This window comes from Meleagris gallopavo, chromosome 1 (genome assembly GCF_905368555.1).
Source record: "Meleagris gallopavo chromosome 1, MGAL_WU_HG_1.1, whole genome shotgun sequence".
In the NCBI taxonomy this organism is placed as follows: Eukaryota; Metazoa; Chordata; class Aves; order Galliformes; family Phasianidae; genus Meleagris; species Meleagris gallopavo.
The window spans coordinates 124,377,832-124,400,890 of record NC_139404.1 but is presented as its reverse complement, the minus strand read 5'-3'; the positions used below and the strand labels follow the sequence as shown (position 1 = coordinate 124,400,890).

At 35.4% G+C, this 23,059-nt stretch overlaps 1 protein-coding gene across 2 annotated transcripts in view; it reads right to left on the bottom strand.

Annotated features, from left to right (window-relative positions):
- Positions 1–23,059, bottom strand: part of PUDP (pseudouridine 5'-phosphatase) — a 63,816-nt gene that overhangs the window by 24,659 nt on the left and 16,098 nt on the right. For both annotated transcript variants that reach the window (XM_085212739.1, XM_085212746.1), the window contains 2 exons: positions 13,422–13,640; positions 4,893–5,122 (listed from right to left, as the gene is read on the bottom strand). In XM_085212739.1, coding sequence (XP_085068865.1) covers positions 4,893–5,122; positions 13,422–13,640 — 449 coding nt within the window. The remainder of the gene's footprint in view (positions 1–4,892; positions 5,123–13,421; positions 13,641–23,059) is intronic.

Sequence of the window (23,059 nt, the reverse complement as noted above, 5' to 3'; positions counted from 1 at the left end):
TCTACCACGCAATATTAGCACAGTTTAATCAAACAAACAAACAAAAAATCTGCATGAAGAATTGGGAGAGAAAAAAAGGTGTTTTTTTTTTTTTTTTTTTTTACAGGACATGCGCTAAGTTTATCTTAGACATCCTACAGAGATGTCATTGCTGCACCTCCCAGTATTGTGTTTCCTTTACCAGTCAATGAGGGATTTGGTAGTTGTCTCTGTGTAGACAATGAAATACATAGATAACAAGATAATAAGCCAATAACACAAAAAAATCTCTGTTTCTTTATTTCAAAGATTGAATTCCTTTAATACTCATTAAAAGTACTAGCTTGCCCTTTTAAAATAATTTTTGGGAGAAAGGAATTTGAATCAGATAAACTAGTTTCATGCCCACTCTAACTTGAAAGATAGAAAGAAAATCTTAACTTGCCTCTTAAAACAGTCTTTGAGACCCCCCAGTTTATTTCTGGAAACATGCAGTTATGATACTAAAATTCTCCTTGTGTGATACTATATGATCAGGCACGAACTAGTTACTACAGCATATTATTTAAAATGAATGGTGACTGTACATTGTAAATAGTGTACTAAAAAAGTTCTATATGCTTGGAGTCATAGTTTGTGAACATAGAAGAAAAAAGAGATGATTTCAGTAGATCTGCCTGAGAATGGGATGATGGCCAGTTTCTGGAAGATTACAGTAAATATAACAAATTACACACCTATCTAGAGCATACAAGAAATAATATAACAAGGAAGGAATAAGTTTTAATGGAGAATCTTTCATTAGTGATTTTATAGTAAGATTCAGTGAATCATGATGAAGTAGTTGCATATATATATAATTTCTATTAATAAAACAAACAAAAATATTAAAGATACACTCTTATTTTGCATTGTTGCATAATCATTAAAATTCAGAGAGCTATGCCAGCAACAATTCTAAATAATAAAATTAAAACTTGCTCAAATGTAGTCTGTAAATAAATCTTCAGACATAGTGCAAAGCAAGAACAATTAAAGCTTTATGCATTCAGAAAAAAAGTTGTGGTAAGAAACATTCTGGAGAAAACAACAGCTGGTATTTCCTATTGTAAGTAGGTCATTCTCTAGGGAAACACAAGAACTGGAAGACTGAATTGTCAATTTAAACAGTGATCTAGAGGCTATTTTTCCGATTTTTTTTTTTTTTTAAGGAAATAAAATTCAGTGTCCAAATTAAGGCAATCTTCTCCTCAGGTTAGCTTTAGAAGAGAAATGATGGTCCCAGATTTCTGCTACAAGTCTATGGAGTCAAGATTTCTTGATGGTTTAGGAGTGACCTGCGATGACTTTTCTGATTATGGTTTGCAAACAAATAACCAGAAGACATATTTAGATCATGAGAAATAGACACAAACTGTGACTACTGCTGGGCAATTTTGGATGCACAGAAAAAATAAAAAAATCTCATTTCTCAAGAAAGTATAGAGCAAGAAAGGGAGTCTCCTAATATGTTTGGGACATCATGTTGGCTAGAAGGCAGACAGGTGGAAACGTCCTGATCTCAAGTCAGCTGATACACTTTTTCAGATTTTATTTACTTTCTGCATGGAACAACCAAAATAATCTGAATATACAAATGCTGTGACATACTTCATTCATCTCCCACTCACTCTTCATAAGCTAACAGTAATACAGTAGCTGTCATACCTAACCTTAATCTGTCAAGGGAACAAACTCTGCTTCTGTTGCAAATCTGAGCATATACATAGCACATACACAGGAAGACTGGTTCCAAAATCTTATACAGAGAGGAGTGGATTCACAGCCCTGAGCCAGTCACTCAGTAGATCTGCCATATCCCAGGAACTGGTGTCCTCACTGCTACCAAGGAAGGGTCTTTTCGATTTCATAAGAAATTTGGCCACTATGCAGCAAGGATAATAGAGACAGTGAGAAACAGCAAAACACAGAACATTCTTTACTGCTTCCAATCTACTGACAGCTTTACCCAAATTCACCAATGACCAGTAGAGAGAAAAAAAAATCTGTCTTCCATCTAAAAAACTACCAGAGTCTAGAAAGAATATTAAACATTTTTCCCTCTTCACTCTGCAAGTGACTCCTGACACAAGATGTATTTGCTTCTCAACACATCTAGAACAATGGTAATATACTACAAATATCATTTACTTATGCCACTGACTGAAGTCTAATGCTTTGAAAGTCAGGTTTACTAAGACCATTATGGTCAGATGTTATTCCACTGGAAAAAGCAAGTATCTAGCAATATGCTAAAAATAATTGGTAAAAACTGAGATTCCAAGAAGACAGGCCAGCAGAACATGGGTATGTCAAAATGACTTACAGCAGACATATACAACATGTGGGACAGCTAGCAATGTGTCCCAAGCCCCGCCAACACGCCAACATATTAGTGGATCTTCCCCCACCAACCAGTCCAGCCAAACAACTGAAACACTGGTCCAAGCCAGCTCCTCTTCATTCAATGCATTCAAAAGGTTGGACACTTACATTATATAGATATTTGAAATAGATATTTGAAAGAGTGTTTTGGCTAAAGAAAAATTGGTACAAAAGGCCTAATTAAAAAAACTAGACTAAAGCAAAGGCTGAAGAGACAGCTATTTATGAATTTTTGAACTACAATGAAAAATATCTATATATTTTTCTTTTAATGCTTTTGTTACTTCTAAAATAAAATGGCTGATTTCTGAATTGCAAACACTCAGAAAAAAGTATGCGTCAATTTATTTACAAAATGGAAAAGAGGCAGACATGATGACTAAAATATATGATTTCAACAGCAGGGATTCTAATTTACAGCTCAGTGCATTGCCTAGAATGACTGTTCATGCCTTTGTAATTTCTCTATCTTATTTAGAGTACTCAATAAATTCAACTTCCAGATATACATAAAAAATAACAAAAATAATACTAATAAAATAACTCCTTATCTGAAAACCACAGTGACTGAAATACATATACTATATGCACACAGTAGGAATGATTCAATAGAGGAAAACAAAGAAGAAAGAAAAAAGGCATAAGAAATAAAACTTGGTTTTTGATATTCTTTTTTTTTACAGAAGTTCATAGTAATGCTGGTCACATTAAGTGATACACCAGCTTTCTAAATCCTCTGCTTTCTTGTGCAATATAGACTAATATTGCACCACAGTCACAATGTCCTGAATTTATCTTACTCTTTCATCATATCTTTTGTAAGATACAGCATCTCCAGAAATTTCACTTTGGGCTTCTCTTTTCTATGATATAAGAAGTCCACTGAGACTCTCAACTTCTAATGCCATTTAATCAGTCTGAAAAATTTTAATGAGCTCTGATGCAGAGAATATTCATAACTGTGAGATCAGTTAATTAATTTGAAATGGAATAAAATGCTAGGAAATACACTTTTAAATTAAGAGAGATTTAAATCATTTGGAATTTTTTTGATAGAACACACTGATTCTTCATGAGAGTTCTGACCCCTTATAGAAACAGAGGTTTTTTCCAGTATTAATGATTCTAATATTGTCTAGTCCAGCTGTTAACTATCCCTACCAGGCCCATTAAACCATGCCCCTCAGTGCCACATTTACCCTTTTCTTGAAAACCTCTAATGATTGTGACTTCATCACCTCCACAGGAAGCCTGTTCCAATGCATTATGATTCTTTCTGAGAAAATTTTTTTCCTAATAGCCAACCTGAACCTCCTCTGGCACAAATTAAGGCCATTACCTCTCTTCTCACCAGTTACATGGGAGAAGCGTCCTATCCCCACCTAACTACAACCTCCATTTAGGTAGTTGAAGAAAGTAATAAGGTCTGCCCTAAGCCACCTCTTCTCCAGACTGAAGAATTCCAGTTCAAATGGTCAAGTACACTGGGGTATGTTTTTGAAAAGAAGTTGATTCACATATTCAGAATGAAAAGAGGAAAAAAAAGTTTAGTTAACACTGTTCATATTATGACACATTCATTGCAAATTATTTCACTTTGCATTCCAAGACAACACAAATACCAGTTGGTCTCTGAGTGAAAACTTAGAACATGAAAGGCTGAAGAATCTTAACTACTCAATCCTTATATCTTTGCATACATATTTTTTTCTCAACAATCCTACAGAGAAATCAGTAATCACAGTCTAAAACACTTAAAGTTAAAAATTAGTATGCAATGCATTTTCTGCTGTAATGAAACTCCAAAACATCAGGATTTATGTTTCACTCAGGATAGACAAGAAGTGAAAAAAATATTTTCAGGAGAACGACAATTTTATTTGAAATAAAAGTGAACACATACTCTCACTACCAATTTATCTTTGAGATATTCTCCCTACAGATTTCTATTTCAGGATCAAGTTTGCAAAGTTATGAAGGAGAAACTAAACATTGCTACAGATTGCTCAAACTTACCAGTCTTAAATCAGAAAACAAGAAATATGATCTCAGAGATTTAGAATGCAAAAGGAAAGAGATGGATTAGAAAAAATATATACCCCTCTTTTTATCAAGAAGTATCTTCAATATTTAGCTAAATCAGCCAGGAAGGTGTGAAAAGTGAGCTGATCCATCTTTAAATAACTCTTCGTAAACTTTGAGTAGTGAAGTTATATTTGAAGATTTATACAGAGAGGAAAATCACTGAACTTTCCTATGCACAGTACCATGCAGTAAATCAGAGTAATTTGCATTACAAATATTATAATACAGTGAAGGGGAATGACACTTTCCACCAACCTTACTTAAACAATATAAGCACCACTGGGTGGGGAGTGGGAGGGTGGGGAAGACATTGCTGATTTTTCAATTTTTTTTTTAAATCCTAATCTAAATGTTTATAATATTAAAAAAAATTATTCGGGTAATTTGTTCCATCGCCTCCTTACCTTCTCTGGAGGTGCAGGAGGGTGAAATCTCTTTGCACAAACTAGAAATGCATCAGGCTGTGGCTTGCCACCCTTCACCTCAGGGTCATCTCCCAGCACAATATGATGAAAAAGATTGAAGAAGTCTTTGTGTCTGGATGTTTTCATCTGAAATGTCACTTCAGCTGAGCTAGTGGCAACAGCTATGGGTATGTTGTGTTTGTGTAAATGTTGGATCAGTTTATTGACCCCTGCAAGACAAATAGATATGTACATTTTATTCTATATTTATATATACATATTTGCAGTTATATGCATTAAAATTTCTGCCTATTTACAACATATTTAGCAATATTTCAAAAATGTTGTCTAACTGAATTTAACAACCTATTCTGTCTGGTTAGTATTAAAGAGATTTCTTGCTCTATCTGGAAATGTTCTTGTTCCATCAAGGAATATTCCTTCAAGTATACAATGATTCCGACACCAAACGATAATTTTCTGAAAATATGCTGAAAATAACTTCAAAGCCTTTGCATCTATATGCCCATAAGAAGCTTACCTGATGCCCTCAACTTTATAAACATTTATTATTTCAAACATATCTAGAGTTATGTTCTTGGAAAAAAAAGAATAAATAAATAAATATCAAAGAAATATGCTCTTCTCATGGACAGGCACAGTCTTTAATTTCTGAAGCAGGTATCTAACTGGTTTAAACTAGCCCCTATGAGTGCTTAGTGTTTTTTATAATTACTAGATAAAGCAATTGGACAGAAAAGTGAAGCTGTCAATCACAGGTGTTAAAACCAGAGCTTTATCTATTGATGATGTGAACCCTGAGTAATGAACACCTTAACCACAAGAGATAGAAATTTTAATCTGCTTCAATCTTCTAGTGAAGGTTAATGCCAAGAATGGTGAAAATACAGCAGTCACTGTAAGAAGGAAATACGCTTTGTTATTCAGTGCAAGTTTTGAATCTCCCATGCAAAGCCTTCAGTGCTTTTTCATAGCAGCATTCTGAACACGATACCTCTCTTTAGACTGCTAATTGTCTTCAGCCCTGCTGCATCAAAGCTTCAGCTTATCCGTCAGTGCATGTTTACTCTACATTTCTACTGGAGGTAGACAGCCACAGGAAAAGTGCTGTTGCTGAAAGGTTATTTACACAGGGTTCTCTCTTATATGCTCTCAGCACAGGTCATGATTTCAGTGCATAAATGCATGTGTATTTACCTTCATTTTTTGACTTTCCTACCTATAAGATAGCTGTACCTAACACTGTCAGAGAACAAAGATTTACATTACTCAGAAAATATACTTCAATAAAAATATATTCAAGTAATCATTTTAAAATTATATGTGCAAAAACAGCAAAATGGATTAGGAAAAAAAAAAAACAGAGTGCACTCCTTTGCACTCACTTCCTAGTAGCAAACATAGAGTATCAACATCTATCTACCACACAGAGACCGATCTGTTAAGCTTCTTGGCACCATCCTCTATTCCTCCTACTGGATCAAAAGAAAAACGGTTCTCTATTTTTTTCAGTATTAGTTATGGAAGACTTTCCTGATGTGGTACACATACAATTAAAAACCCAGGCCATACAGCATAATTTCTTCCTGTAACAAGATCAGGAAGAAACTTCTTACATTGTTATGATTTATTTTCAAACATACTCTTTTCATTTTAAATAACAAAAAAAAAGAGATAAATAATGTTATTTCTTCTATCCCTCTAAATATTAAGTTTTAGAAGAGACACAGATACTTACTATATTTCTGGTGTAATAGTTACACAACGATGACTATTGGAAATAAAATTAGGTGAAAAGAACTGTACACTAAATTCAGATATGTAAGTTGAAAAGAAGAAGGATCAACTTTAAACATCAGCATGTTTAAAAACAGATAAATCATAAATGTCAATGAAATTAGAAACTTTTGGGAAAAAATAAATCAAACAAAACCTAAACCAATAAGAAGAAGTTACTATTCCTGAGACTACAGATATATTTTCAAGAAATATTCTGAACAACAAAATCCTTTGGCTAATTATCACACTTTCCTTTTCAGTGACCAATACAAACATGTAGTGCAAAAGTTCAGGAACTCAGATTCCCTTCCTTCTGTTCTCCAGACACAGCCCTAGCTCTCAGCCTCTACTCAAAGGAAGTGGTCCAGCTCCTTGATTGCCTTGGTGGTCCTGAAGTAGACGTTCCAGTATGTCCATGTCTTGCTTTGTACTAGGGGCCTCATAACTTGACACAACAGCATCACCAATGCTGAGCAGAGGGGAAGAATCATTTTTCTGGACATACTGGGCATATTTTGTCTGTAGGGATGCCATTCAGAGGGACCTCAACAGGCTTGAAAGGTGGGCCCGGGTGAACTTAATGAGGTTCAGTACAGCAAAGTGCAAGGTTTTCCACTTGGGCCAGAAGAATCCCAGGCATCCATACAGACTGGAAGGAGCAGTCCTTGTGAGCAGCCCTGCAGAGAAGGACCTAGGGGTCTTGACAGATGAAAAGCTTAACATGAGCCAGCAGTGTGCCCTTGCAGCTTGGAAAGCAAATGGTATCCTGGGCTCCATCAGAAGAGGGGAGGCCAGCAGGGACAGGGAGGTGATTGTTCCCCCCTATTCTGCTCTTGTGAGGCCCCATCTAGAGTACTGTGTCCAGGTCTAGAACCCCCAGCACAAGAAAGACAGAGAGCTGTTGGAGAGGGTCCAGAGGAGAGCCATGAAGATGATCAGGGGACTGGAGCATTTCCCCTGTGAAGACAGGCTGAGGGAGCTGGAGAAAAGAAGGCTGCAGGATGACCTCATTGCAACCTTTCAGTACCTAAAGGGAGCCTACGAACAGGGAAATCAACTCTTTGAAAGGGTTGACAGCTGCAGGACAAGGGGAAATGTTTTTAAGTTGAGGGAGGGAAGATTTAGGTTGGATGTCAGGGGGAAGTTCTTTACAGAGAGAGTGGCGAGGTACTGAAACAGGCTGCCCAGAGAGGTTGTGGATGCCCCATTCCTGGAGGTGTTCAAAGCCAGGCTGGATGGGGCCCTGGGCAGCCTGGTCTAGTATTAAATGTGGAGGCTGGTGGCCCTGCATGTGGCAGGGGGGTTGGAGCTTGATGATCCTTGATGTCCTTCCAACTGGGGCCATTCTGTGATTCTATGCAGACAAGAATACCAGTCGTCCCAGGTTTGTGTCATCTGCAAATTTACTGAAGGTGCACTCCATCCCAACATGCAGATCACTAATGCAGGACTGGACCCACTATTCACCCCTGAGATACTTTGCTCACTACTGGCCTCCAACTAGTCTTCATATCACTGACCATTATCCTCTGATACACCTCACTGTCTGTTCATCCAACCCATGCTTCAGTAGTATCTCTATGAGGGTCTTAGACCTTATTGAAGCCCCCTGCTCACCTCTTTAATAGTTACCACATTTTACACTGAAATGGCATTATTCATTATGATGTGAAAATTAATAATACACTTGTAACACCCAAAACCTAATTAAATTAAATTAGGTCTCGAATAAACAGTGGCATTGTTAGTGACCAATTCTTTCATGAACATAACCATGTACTCTATCTCTCATTCATCTCTGTTTATCATCCGTATACTAATGACATCCAATTAACAGTTTAACTGTTATGCAGTCCCCTGTAATTCCAGAGTTTATCTACGCTATGTAGCCAATGCTAATATAACTGTGCTTGAAAAGTCTTGTAGCTGAGAGGTAGCATACTCTGTGGAAGAAACAACATGGCTACAGACTTTTTTTTAGAGAACAATCTTGATCAACAGATTTTTGCCCCGTGCACTGAAATTTTTGTTGGAAGAGATATACAGGTCACCATGTACTTCCTTCACATAACTTGTCAGCAAATTATGAGCACAAATACAACTTCACTCTCTTCTTGCTGACTTTCAGCACTCCAAGAAGTTCTTCAAATACATCACACAGTGTTGCTCCTCATTCACTGTGCCAGAGACAGTTTTCTACTCACACTAACAGCATTCGTGCAGAGGACACCTGACCTCTGGGTCACAAAAAACAAGGTACTTTAGACATCCACACTCAAATCTACAAGTGATTACACAGAAGTAGTCATCTGTGAGGCTTCAGTGGACATTAGAAAGAAAATATTCACTTCTGAGAAGATGTCTAGAGAAGAAGTACTTCACGTGTTTAAATTAACTATGTACATGCATTATGCTTGTCTTGTATGATTTACGGCCAGTTGTGAACAAATAGATATCTTAAAAATAAATATAGTTTATGTCTAGAAAGACTGCTCTTCCTTTTAAAAATCATTTACAGTTACTGTGTTAAATATAACATCAGATCCAAATCGAAGCTTTTCAAGATTTCATTGCTCTTTTTAATCAAAGAAAAGCTAACATTGCCACTCAGGGCTTTGTCAAGTTGATTGGATTTTTAGCCAATTCAATAATAATCCTTTAAGATCTTAAAAGCAATTTAAAGTAAAAATCTCAACTGCAACAAAGCATAAAAAGTACTTAAAGAGAAAATAAATCTTACTGAGAACAATAAGAAGCCGACTGTTCACTATGCCACAAACTGATTTTAAAATATTTTTATGTACTGAAAGAGTTCCAAGCCCATCAGAACAGTGCTATTCATTACCTGCACATTCTTTATTCTCAGGTGAATTCAGTATTGCTGCTATGATGGTGATAGAGTGATGGAGGTGGGACTATCCAACACTTGGTGTAATTGCCATGAATCTCGCGAGACTGTGGAAATATATCTTTCATATCTACCTGTTTCTTTTTTGTTCCGAGATATCATTTTTTTTAAAAAAGCTATTTTTTTTATTTAATGGTACATTATCTTCTCACTGAGTTTCAGAAGTATAGATGGAAACTAATAACCTACTCCTCACCTGAAAAAATAATTGGTTATAATGAAGAATTCTATCTTCTCATCTTACTTCTCTCTGAAGAGCACCAAAGATTCTTCTAGAGGCATAGGGTCTCCTTGTTTATCAAGCCAATAATTTTGTCATAGTATAGACATTCTGATACAGGTAAGCCCAGAGGAAAAAAAAAAAACAAAAAAAACTGCTGAATTTTACATAATTTGAAATCTCTCTCAACTGTTTTTATGACTTCTTGGTAAAAGCATTCTGGGGTTGCAGCTCTTCAGGACTTACTGCAAAGGCCAAATGTTTGAAATCAGCCAAACAGACATGATCACTCCCAATGTGCAGCAGTTAATTGATAGATCTTTTGGAGTTACAGGTTCACTGAATCCAGCATGGACTCACCAAAAAAAAACAATATTAAAACAATAATAGTAAGGAAAAGAAAATATGGTAGGAAGTGGTAGGAAGTCTATTTAATTGTAAAAGGCACAGATGCTAATTGAGGAAATAATAGCTAAGCAAACTAAACTAGAATGCTGGTTGACTAGAACTGTTAACATTTAAATAGAAAAAAAGAAGACATACAGCTCTAGAATAAGTTCTTATTGAAACTTGTACTAAATTCTCTTCTTGTATTTTCTAATTCACTTTATTCAGTATAAAAACTAAGCTTTGAAAATCTCTTCTCCAGTCTACACGAGATAGTCTGAACAGGAAGATGGTTTCCACTTCACATTCTGCAATGGCTGAAAAGGAACTGCAAAGGAAGAAAACCCAGTTCTCACAATGACCCAGGAGGGGAAAATTTCTGAAAAAAGCACACCACCACAGAATCCTCAAGCATCTGTGCTTTGTAATGATGAAAGAATGGCATTAATTTCTTAACTTCGACATGGCAATAGTACCTACTGACAACTGTGTAACTTGGAGGTAGAATTGGAGGTAGATTTTTCTGGCTGTGCATATATTCCAGGTTTATGTTAACAGTACACCCATAGATTCTCTTCTCATCATAGATTAAAACTCTATTTGACTAGAGTTTGATACATTGAGGCTTGCTGGTCAGCCTAGCTATATCGAAATCTTGCAATGTGCACCTTCAGATACTAGTATCTCTGAAAGCTTTTATGCAGAACACACTGTCAGGCAAAACTTTCATACCATCCTTAATCAGCAATAACAAAACTGTCAATTATTTGATTGGGAACTCACAGACTTATCACAGCTGGAAAAAATGCATAGCATTAATAAATATGATATTAATAAATAAATATGATGCATAAATAGTGCATCATTCAGCACTGTTCTTTATCAATCAAAATTCAAATCTTATTTCCCAGAAAAAATTGTCAAAATAGATTGAAACTAGAATGCCACTTGCCTAATAGCTGTCAAAAGTTGACCACTTAGAGGCTCATCATGTCAGAATCACCTTACTTCTTCCAATATCATGACAATTAACTTTTACTTTCCTGTATTTACCTATTACAATCTGAAACACCAGATTAGTTATAGAACACTGTAAACCTAAAATATCACCACTGCCTTACATCTTAGACAATACCTGCATGATGTTCATTCTTAATTAAAGAATATTAAAAAGCAGCAGAATAAATCCAGAAGGCTTATATTAAATAATGTTCTCAGAAGATGTAAAAGTACATGAGAAAGGTATCAATTAAAAAACTCTGGCTATCAGAATGAAGCATAGGTTAGTCCTTAAATAAAATTAAACAAAATACTAAGTAGCTAGTGCAATTTTTTCCAAGATTAATACCTAACATCAACTTGGTTTTCTTAAAATTCATGGCATTCAGCTTCTATCTCATATATTGGTACAAAGTACAAATTCCATTACTTCAGTGACCAAAGCTGCATTTGATCCTCACAATGGCATAAAGAATCAAGTATTTACATTAACATTAATTCTGCTTTAGAGAATTGTCTGAAGAAAATTATCCCATGTATACAGTTGAACTGAAAGAGTAACCAGTTGAGCAATTCTGGCAATGATAAAAATGTCTACCTCAGTAAGAATTTTTCTTGATTCATCTATAATAGACAAGCAAGCCCAGAACTCATGTTTTGAAGTAAGAAACAGTGCAAAGCTTAATGTTTCCTTTGGCTAATTTATTCCATCACCTCTCTGCATCTGTACTCAAGCTACTTTACTGACATTAACATTATCCCCAGCAAATGGAAACTATTCACTCAGTGGCATCTACTACATGTGCTGCTCCATTAAAGTGACTCTCCTCTGTGATTTCTAACACTTCCACCACCGATCTATCTATCCGACATTTTTTAAACCCAGACTAAGGTTTTCTTTGTCTTGCATGACACATATCTGCAGAAGTTTGACATAAAAAAAATGAAAAATAAATCCCTCCATCATTTTTGTTTTCCTAGTGAGTTTAACTAGGCTTACAGTCTTAGTTGGATCTACATGCGAGAAAGGCACAGTTTCAAAAATGCTGCATATAAAAAGGATCAGAGAGACATGCAGATAAGTTGGCTGTGAAGGAAATTCAAGTTTTTAGTTACCTAAGCAAATTACATCTTTTCTTTTTGCTTCTTTTTATTTGGTCTTAACACATCACATTTTTAACAATTAACCTCTTAATGCTTTATGAGAATAGGTATAAAAAAAGGATCTAAAAATTAGAACAATATAATTACTGTGTTGCAGCAATTGCCAGAAAACAAACAAACAAACAAAATAACAAGCAACAAGAAAACAAACAAAAAAACAAGCACATATTGAAAGAGAAAAAAATCTCTTTGGAATTGTTTTAGTGACACGTAGTGACCTCATTTAAATATACATATATTTTTGTTTGTTTTTTCATTTCTCCCACACTTCCTTTTTCTTCCCCCATAAATTATTGATATTTGCTCCAGGACTTTTTCTTTGTACAAAAAATTAACAGCAGTTCTAGCTTTAAATATTGCTGTTGTATGTTTTTATGGATGAGGATTCTTCTCAAAGCATTCCACAAGTAAATGTAATGGAATATAACGTTTGAGTTTATATCATAAATGAGATTCATGAGATTCATTCTCTTGTACATATCAAGGCAGCTGGTTTATGCTTCACAGAGGGGTTACACTTTTCTGACTTAGAATAACCTGAGAAACCCTCATTTTTCATTGTTACACATCTGGCTCAGATGTCATGCTTAAGTTTAAATGTTCAAATTAGGAAAGATGAATCCAAACTTAAAAAAAAAAAAAAAAAAACACCATGGGCAAATACATTTGCCTGTACATCAAAAAGAATATTTGTGCTTAAAGTTGGACCAGAGAAAAATGACTTACTGTGTTACATAGTTGCCAGCAACCATTCTAAAGAATTCCTGGTTTATGAAACTGAATTTGGGCATATTTACATTGCTTTTTATTCTGTTTTTTAAAACACATAAAAAGCAGCTGTTCAAATAAATAAGAAAAAAAAATTAGTACTTTTAACAGACAAAATATCTTTCATGTGTAAGTAACAGATTTGAATAAAACTTGCTAAAGCAAGAGAGATGAAACCAAGTCTCTAAGACGAACTTTTACTGACATCAGATTAAAAAATTCTACTTTCGCTAGCATTTAGCTAATTCCATAAGCAGTTTATAAATACTCAAGAGAAGCATACCTGGCATCAATTCAGCTGTATGGAATATCTTCTCCTGCTTCATTTTACTTTCATGTAATAACTCCTCTTTGGTTATTGGAAGATCTAGAATATCTCGAATAATCTGTGCCCCTTCTAGTGCTTTTTTACCCATGACTAATGATTTTATGTCCCAAGTATAGGTCTTTCCAAAACGCCCACATATCTCTTCAAACACCAATGTATAGAGACGTTCAGTATCTGCCAAAAAACAAAGAAACAAAAAAAAGAAACAAGAATAGATTACAAATACATGCAGCCAGTTGACCAGCCAGTCTTAACAAACAGGATAGCGTAAATGATCATATAGCAGTCTTCCAGAAATAAGAAAATATATTGTCTCACCGAGAGAAAGTCAGCCTTCTATGATCACTTCAGAGATATGCAGGTCCTTCAAGATGTCACTTCTGTATTCAGAAAAGGTTACTGAGGTTTACAACAAAGAACTATCTGGACCTATTCTTCCATCAACTTTCTTTTCCACTGGCACTTTACGTTACAGGTTAGCAACCACTGACTTAATTAAAATGCTGTACTTATTCCTTGAATGGGAAAGAAAAGAAAGGAAGGAAATCTGGTTCTCAGGGATGTCATTACATATTCCATGTAAATTGGGAAAAAAAATTAATTATTTAAGAGGATCTTTGAACGGAAGCTTCAGAGTGCTTTCAAAAGACACTACAGTCATTATTATAGTGCTGCTGGCACATCTGCATTTATATGTGATTACTCAAGCAGAACACACCTACTTGGTTTCTTGGATTTCCAAGGGGGTTCTGACAAGAGTAAACTTCAGGCTCAGTTTTGCCAGTGAAAGGTGTTTCAAAACTTTTTTTATTTTTATTTTTTTTATTATTATTATTTTTTTTTAATATCAGCATACAATCCTTCCTGTCTTCTCCATTTGATAAATCATTGCAGGAGGTCAATAATGTTAATGTTTAATTTGACAGCACATAGAGGAAGAAAACTCCTTTTAGCTCTTTGTTTCATTTTTGCAAAGATCCTGAACAGTGGTATTTCTACTAGTCTGTTTATCTTTTTGAGTTGTCTCATTTGAAACAAAACTACTGTTGTTATCCATCCTTTAATTTCCTTCTCATGCATTTTTTTGCCTTTTGTACCTCTAATGGCCTGCTTATTATTATCATGTTAGCAGTGAAAGACAAAAGTAATGAAAGAAAGTAGTTGCATTTATGAAATTTGTTTAGAGAGATCAGGGACTTCTCTTGTCACCATATCTTTTGCTATGCAAAAATATTTTTATAGGTAAAATAAAATACTGAAATTATTCATGAGCACCTTGCCTTACTTCCTGAATATTTAGGATGTAAGCAACAGCATTTAAATTGTAAGACTTAAAATAGGTACTATAAAAAAAGACAGACTGAAGAAAGAAAAGCAGAGCCTATGGCTACAGTATACCCAGTGACCTTCCTCTGGAGTCTGACAAATGCTTACTGCTTAACCTAGTAATCTGCTTGTCCTGAGATCAGCAGATGGTTCTGATCTGAAATCAAATGAGAAACATTACTGCACCTATGTCATTGTGTGACCACATAACAGTGCAGAAGACACGCATTGTTGCCTGCCAGAACAATCCCTTTCATCTTTCCCTTCAATAATCAGAAAAGATGCTGAACCAAAAGAAAAGCTAGAGAACCAGTGCACCTGTCTGCACTGTTTAACAGAGTAGCAAACCATTTATAAAAAGTTCTTTGCACAAATATGAGAGAAAAATAATAACAGCTGATGCACAAATGCTTCTCAACCAATCATACCTAATGGGAAAATGTTAGGAGTAACCTAGAAAGTCATAAAACACACACCAAATGCATCACATCACACACGCATCTGAATCAGAAGAAACACAACTGGCTTAGCATTAAAAAGCGATAAGCTGGCTAGCACCAGGAAGAAAAAAAACAAACCTTGTTTGCTTTACACTGCCAGGTAATACACTGCCAGCAAGCTGAAAAGGTGAGTTAAGAACAAAATGCTTCAATTTTCACAGTTCTTTCCTTCTATTTCTCAGATTATTGATTTTTCTTTTCCGTCATTTAGGGTCAACTGTTGACCCTAAATTGAAAATTGAAACTGAAAATTAATCCTCATCTTATTAAGCAACACACAGCAAACTATGCAGAAATAAAACAAAACAAGGAATTAAAAATCTAGTTGCAGAGCATGATTTTTTTTTTCTTATCTGTACAATCATTTCATTAATCTGTTTGAAAGTGAATGACTCATATTGAGTATAGCTACTCAATCTAATAGCCTCCCGCATTTAAATATCACATGCTATACTTGAGAACAAAATCTTGTCTTCTTAAATAAATGCTTAATAATGTCTAGATTACAGACTAAAAAACATTAGATAATGCTGAAGTTTGCAGACCAAAGAGCACTTATAAACAACCTTGCGTCAAACCTATTAAAATAATTAAATATTATGCTATTTGCATTAGAAATTAGTACTCTTGAGGCCAAGAAAAATAGTAACTAAAAAAAAAGGACAAACTCTGCTCAATATACAAATGATCACTAAATATATTTAAATGTGAGTTAGTCTCACTTGTGCTTAAACCAACAAAATACTTAAATAAGCACATTATCAGAAAGCCGCCTTTCCTTCCCATTCTGTATTTTACTTGCTCAAGCAGACATGAGCCACTACATAGCACAGAAACAAAATATGAAATCTGGGAAAAAGAAGTTACACCCTAACCGCACACACACACTGCATCCAATCCGAATCTGAGAAGACTACTACTGGAAAAGACACAGTTTTTGGATGCGTAACAGCTAAGGACATACAATCCTTTTGACTGAACAAAGAAAAATCTGTACACTCCTCTTATAAGCACACAACTAAATACCAATACAAATTCAAGTCTCCAAGTCTGGGAGATCTGAAAAAACTAATCAATTGTGATCTGACGATACGGAGGACCAGCAGGTTCTTTAGGGATTCTTCTCACACTGAGGGCTGTGGTTATAATTAGAGATTTATCATTGCATAAAATAATTAACAATCAGTGTAGGTTATTGTATATATTTGTAGCTTTCAGTGTTGCTTATATTTCCACAGATTTTCTAAAATTTCGTGTTACATGGACCTTTCAGTCACCTGAATTCTTTTCAGATCCAGTCAAATTCCTATCAATCAGCATGCATTATAATCATAACCTAAAGTCAGACTTTACATAGAAGATCATGAGTCATTCAGTTCTTGGAGTAAGATGTTGGTGGAGGTATCCTCAGCCACGGGACAGCATAGGCTTTGCTCTCTAGGAGCAATTCCAGCCTAAGTCCCACTTAGGGCTTGGAGCTGCCTGACTTTAAAACACCAGGCAGTGCTTCGCGTATTTTCATGTTTCCCTGTTCAAAGACAGGGGTCACCACATCCTAGTGACACAGCAGCTGGGAACTACTAATGCTGATGGGCTTAATCAGACAGTGATTGGAGTCCCCTACATTTGAGTCTTGGTATCGCTATTGCCATTATCATCCTGACAGTGGGTGACCCCACAGTTCTGTGGCCAGAGAGGAGAGGGTGAAGGGCAGAGTTGTAAATTAACAGTCCGCTTACACAGTACAGACATTTGCCCTACTACTTGCTAATCATACCACCGTATATCAGGAACAGGAGAGACCAGTCACACATACAAGCTAAGCTAGATTTTCACCCAACTGTAACAAGAAATAATCCACAACAGCTGATTTACCAATGTTTAAGTACAGTCAGAAACCATAATTTCAAACTATTGTAAATCTTCAATAAGAAATCTAATGCACACAACAAAATAAAAACATCAACAAAATAAAATGACTATAAAGAAATTGAAGTTCAATTCAAGCACATAAATATAGGCATCTAGTGGTATCTTAATACGTCCAGACATCCATAGAGCCAATGAGGCCCACACCAGTCTGCAAGAGCAGCTGGAGATTTAGCCAGGTGCTATACAGCATCCCAAATGGTGATAAACATATATGTTTATGAAAGTGAATTTGACCCCAGCTGCTAGCTCACATTAGGAACATTTATCAAGAACACAGCAGGACACATGTGGCTGTGGTCTGTTCCAACAGGAGAAAAAAAAGCAAGATCTCTTAGCCCCTGAACTTGGCAGCAAATGCATTAACTTCAGCTTTACTGTCCCCTGCTCTTCAAAATATTCTTAATATCTCCAGTTCTCCTCCCTTGGTGCATCTTTTACACAGACATCATCAGCATGATGTACTGTTCATCCACTAACCACAGTTCACTGCGAATGAGTGACATGCATTCCCCAGCCACATATCATCTTGCAGTCATTTTTATATCAATTGTTCTACACAAAAAGCATAGGTATCCCCACTGATGCTGTTCACAATGTGTAAAAGCCAATCACAACAAATACAAATAAAGTGACAAGAATGACATAGGTGCTGGATTGCTCAGCTTGTGATTGAACAAAAAAATTATGTTGGCATACATACAGAAAGGTCTGTAGGTCACTTGGCGTCAGACACAGTGGAAAACATGGGGGTATGAGCTGTTCAAATCACTGCAGTCAAAATTAGAAGTGCAGGTCTACCTAGGTTAAGGGTATAGCAGTCACCAATTCTGTATCTAAACCTCAGTTTTCACCATTGCTTACTCATACAAGATGGCTTAAGACAGAAAATTATGACTGTGAATGAATTAGGAACTTCTTTTTTTTTTATGACTTCTGAATTTGTGCAAGTAATTTTATAACACATCTAAAATAATCTCTAGTTTATCAAGGAAATAAGGTTAATATAAGTATACACAACTTTATCTTAGCTATTTGTTTTGAGTTTGAATAAGCCATCCAATCTTTGTAACAAGTTTCCTTGATGCAATATACCTATGATTAATATTTAAGCTAGAAGTCTAAACAGAATTTCAATTCTATGAATTTAATACTTTCTGGTAAGTCAAAATCAGATCCAGACTAAAATTGCCAAGATTTTTATTTTGTCAGAGGAGAGAAGTTTGTTAGGTAAAGATGAAATTTTAATTCCAGCAAAATGTTTATTATGTCCATTTCCATGAAGCAGGTTTTTCTCTGTGTGCGGAAGAGAATCATCTTTAGTATTCAGTTAAGACAAATTCAAACTTGAATGGTCATTCTTATCACAATTTTGGCCCACATATGAGAAAACCTCCTGAGATTTTGTCATCATCAACACAAAATGAATTTACACATATTACTATGATTTTGCTTTCCTATTAGTATTTCACAATGTTCCTTCCAACCCCAGAGGATATGCAACGACGTACGAACCCATACAAGTGTTCATTTATGGCACAAAATATAATTATAAACCATAATACAATTATAGATGTGGAAATATTTACTGTGCTTTTTGCAACTTTGTGACAATTAGCACAGTATCAAGTGCTAACTTGCAAACACATCTGTGCAGCTGCTGAAATGATAGGGGAAACGAGCATTCAAAAAGTATGTAAGATTGTTCATATAGAAATAATAAAGGCATACTTATATTTTCTGTTTCTGAATATTAGGTAGCACAGGCCTTGTTGTGTTTGGTTTTTTTTTCCTCCCATTATATCAATGGAAGTGGGAAAGAACACTGGATATAAATGTTGTACTGGCAAAATCAAAACAGTGACAGATTTCCCAAAAGAAAGACTAACTTTGTCAAGTCTTGTCAATTATCACATGCAAAACTCAATCAATAGTCCTCCAAGCTTCACACTCACCTACACTGACATGCAAAGTCATGAAATCACAGTCCTTTTCCCTCCCCAGTCTATTAAAGGTAGAGCTCATCAGCTCACTAATAGTTGAATTGTGCCAAGTCTATGAGACTCAGCAGCACAATTGCTGCAGCACTGCATAAAAGCCAGGCAACAAATGTCTCTTAGTAAGGCTCTGTCTTCTAAAGAGATTCATCATCAAGCGCACTGCTCTGCAGTCTCTCTCCCCATAAGCAGTACATGTGCTTTGCTTGTTTGACCACAAAGTTGGACCAGTACTTGAAAAGTCCATATAACCGTGGATGTGAATATGAAACAGAAACAAACATTGCCAAATAGTACATGGACTATCACAGAGTTTATGAAATGTCACTGCTGAGATAAAATTTATGTAAGTATCCACAAACCTTGCAAGATCCTATTGGTGCTTTTCATAAGCAGAAAAAAAAGAATACAAAACCAACAGCCTGTGAACAACAAACTTAGAATAAGACATTCTCTAAAACCAGAAAGTAATGGAAGATACTATCCACAAAAAGTTTATCAATTACAGTTCCATCTCAAAAAAATAAATAAATAATAATAATAAAAAATTACTACAATGGAAAATACTAATATATAAAAAAATTCAACAGCATTATAGCAACCAGTCACTGAAGTAGCAATAGTCTATTCCACTGAATAAACACGGTGTATAATTCACTCTCCATTCTTTTTCTATTACCATTTCATCCAGATGTAAACTGAACCTTTCCCCTTTAGGTTTCAGCACTTAAACAAGACAGACAAAAACAGCATAAACAATGCAAAAATCATTAAGCGACTATACAACTGACACTGGAACAAATCTAAAATTGCAAAACTGAGCTCAAACCATCCAGAACCATTGAAGAATTAGAGATGAAAGTTCCTAAGATAGCAAAACAACCATTAAAAGGGGAAAGAAGAATTAAGATTTTTGATACTAAATAATCTTTAGTAGACAACAGTCTTGTAATATGTCTTATATTCCCTCCCAACACCTTTCCATTCATCCTTGCATCACTGAGAGAGCTAGCTTAAAAATGCAAGACTACAGCTATTTGTGATGGCTAAAAGCTGAAGAAAACAGCAATGTAACAGCTGACCCCAGAATCACTTACAGCAGCTTAGCAAGAGGGTGGATGAGAAACGCAAGGAACAGAAATTGCTTTCTGCACAATAGCCTAGCAGTTACAGCACTAGTCCAGAAAATGAGATTCAACCTTTCAATCTATCCTTAGGATCTAAGCCTACTCCTCTAACATCTCAAGAGATTTTTGTTATATATGATGTGTGTATACAATACATACACAAACTGATGTGGGTGAAGGAGAGGATTTTAAAGGCATCAGCTGCCTTTTAAACAATAAAACTTAGATGAGCGATAGCCAGTGAATCCAAATCAATCTGGAGTCTGTTGAATTAAGGGCACAAAGGGTTGTGGGTTGAAACACCTTAGCAATGAGGGTCTCCTGAGGATTGAAGGAACAAGAATGTTCTATTCTTTGCTATATCATTTCCCCCTGTTGCTTCCAAATGAACTTGCTTATGAAAAAAATGAAACCTAAATTTGTCACCATACAGAGGCAATCATTTCAGTCACTGTCACAGAAAGAAATAAACACCACTTCTGTGTGTGCTCAATCAAACAATTTGAGCCATGCCTCAATTTCAAGGCATGGGGTGTTGATATCCACAGTCAAGGACGCTGAATCCAAACGCAACCTGCTCATGGAAACAGTCAAATGAAACTCTACTACTATATCCAAGCTTTATAACTTTGGATTGATCTACTTCCATAAGTACTAATAAGTTTATCCAATTGTAACTTAAAGCTTCAGGTTGGTAAAACGTATAGTCAGATAACCAGGAAGCACTAAGTAATAGCTGCTTCAAAATCATAAGGAGCAGCTTATTCTGTAAACCACTTTACATAACTGATAAACTGTAATTTCTGAAAGATAAAGAAAATGTAATGACTATAATTGCTGAAAATTAAAATTAAAATTGCTCCGATTTGAGCAATGATTTGCAAATCGTTATATTTTTGATTAGCACTTAGAACAAAATCATTAAAATGATCCATTATTCATTTTAGTAGAGAGCAGGAAGTCTGTTTTGGAGCTTTAATTTTTGCAAATCTATTTCTTATGTTGTACTGAAATATTAATAGAAGTACACTTCAAGATATACCATTATGCTGCACAGTGCTTACTTCACTAAGTCCAAGGAAACACACTGCCACTGGCTAACTCAGTTAAAGCACTGCCGGTCTGCTTGTCCTTCTCTGATACGATGCATCTTAAAACAAATTCAACTTATTGTTAACAGGTGTAAAATTAAAGTAAGCTTAGTATCCACAAAATAATAGCTGCATAGAACTGTGCCCAAAGAAGCATCACATATTTGCCACTCTGGGATTATACTAGGAGAATTCTTCTACGGAGCTGAAGAGGAAGTCAATTTCTCATTTTGTATGCAATGAAACGTTTTATTTCTTTGGGGATTGGGGTGGGGAAAAAGCTTTTGGGGAATAGGGTGGGGAAGAAGCTTCTGAATAAATTCAAAAGGCTCTTAATTTGCATTAATAAAGCAGATGTCTTAATGCAATCTTGTATTCACATATGCACCTTACCCTCTTTTTTTTTTTTTTTTTTTTTTTAATGCCATAGCGAACTGAAAAAAAAACTGGAGAATAAGCCATTCAAATAGTTTCCCGGCATGGTGCTGTAAAAAACATATTCCATCACCAGTACAGCAGAGCACATGAGAAACTAAAGATAAATCTGTATTTCAGTTCAAGTAAACAAGGGAACCGCATTTGATATGGCAGACAATATATATGACATAATTAAAAACATTTTAAAGTTACACTTATTAAGCATCAATTATGTGACAACACCTAATTAGTTTAAAAGTAGAAAAGCCATTGATGCATAGAAACTATCTGATATGCTCTTAGGCATTCATGAAGGCCCTTAAGTGTTTAAAAAAAAAAAAAAAAAGACAACCATGAAAAAGCTTTTGACATGGTGCCAACATCTGCTTGTTAGGGCTAAACCAACAGCTAACAGAGGCATGGATTTTTAAGATGTATGTGACAAGTCACAGTTATACACTTATTAGCATATGAACAACTACAGCATGGCAACAGTATTATACAAGGACTACTCTCACTCAGAAGAGCAATCACTAGCTCCTGGAAGAACAGCTTATACCACGCTTACAGTGAACTCAGCCTTTCACCAAGGGAGTTTATCTTCTTGATTCACTGCTGACAACACATGGCTACAGTATTGTCTTTAGGAATGCAAAACAGGATTTTAAATGTTACTTTGAAGTGAGATGCTCCAAAGCACCTGGATAAAACTACCATGCAAGGTAGATGAAAGAAAAAGGGTTGCTATGTTACTGACGTAAGTGGAAGAAAAAAAAAAAACAAAAAAAACTTCTTAATTAAGATGTACTTTCTCTCTAGGAAAAGCTATAACATAACCTTCCCTGAACAAATATGCCAGAAATGTTTTGTTTAACTTATAATCTGAAGCAGAAAACAATGGAAAAAGGAATCTGAAGGAGAGAGGAAAAGAGTCAGAAAATTTTATTCCCTCCTACAAGAAAAAAAAAATATTAAAAAGGCACGAAAATTATCTTCAGCACACTACATTTTCTCCAAATACCAATTTCCTTATTATCAGGAAGGTTTTCCTTGCCCAGGACAAGTACATATACACAGATTATACACAGATATACAAAGATTCAGGCGAGTTGGGAACTCAACATGTTTGACTTCCAGTTACATATTTCTAAATCACTCACTGGAATACTGCCCCAAAAGCCAATTTCCTAAATAGTGGAAACACTT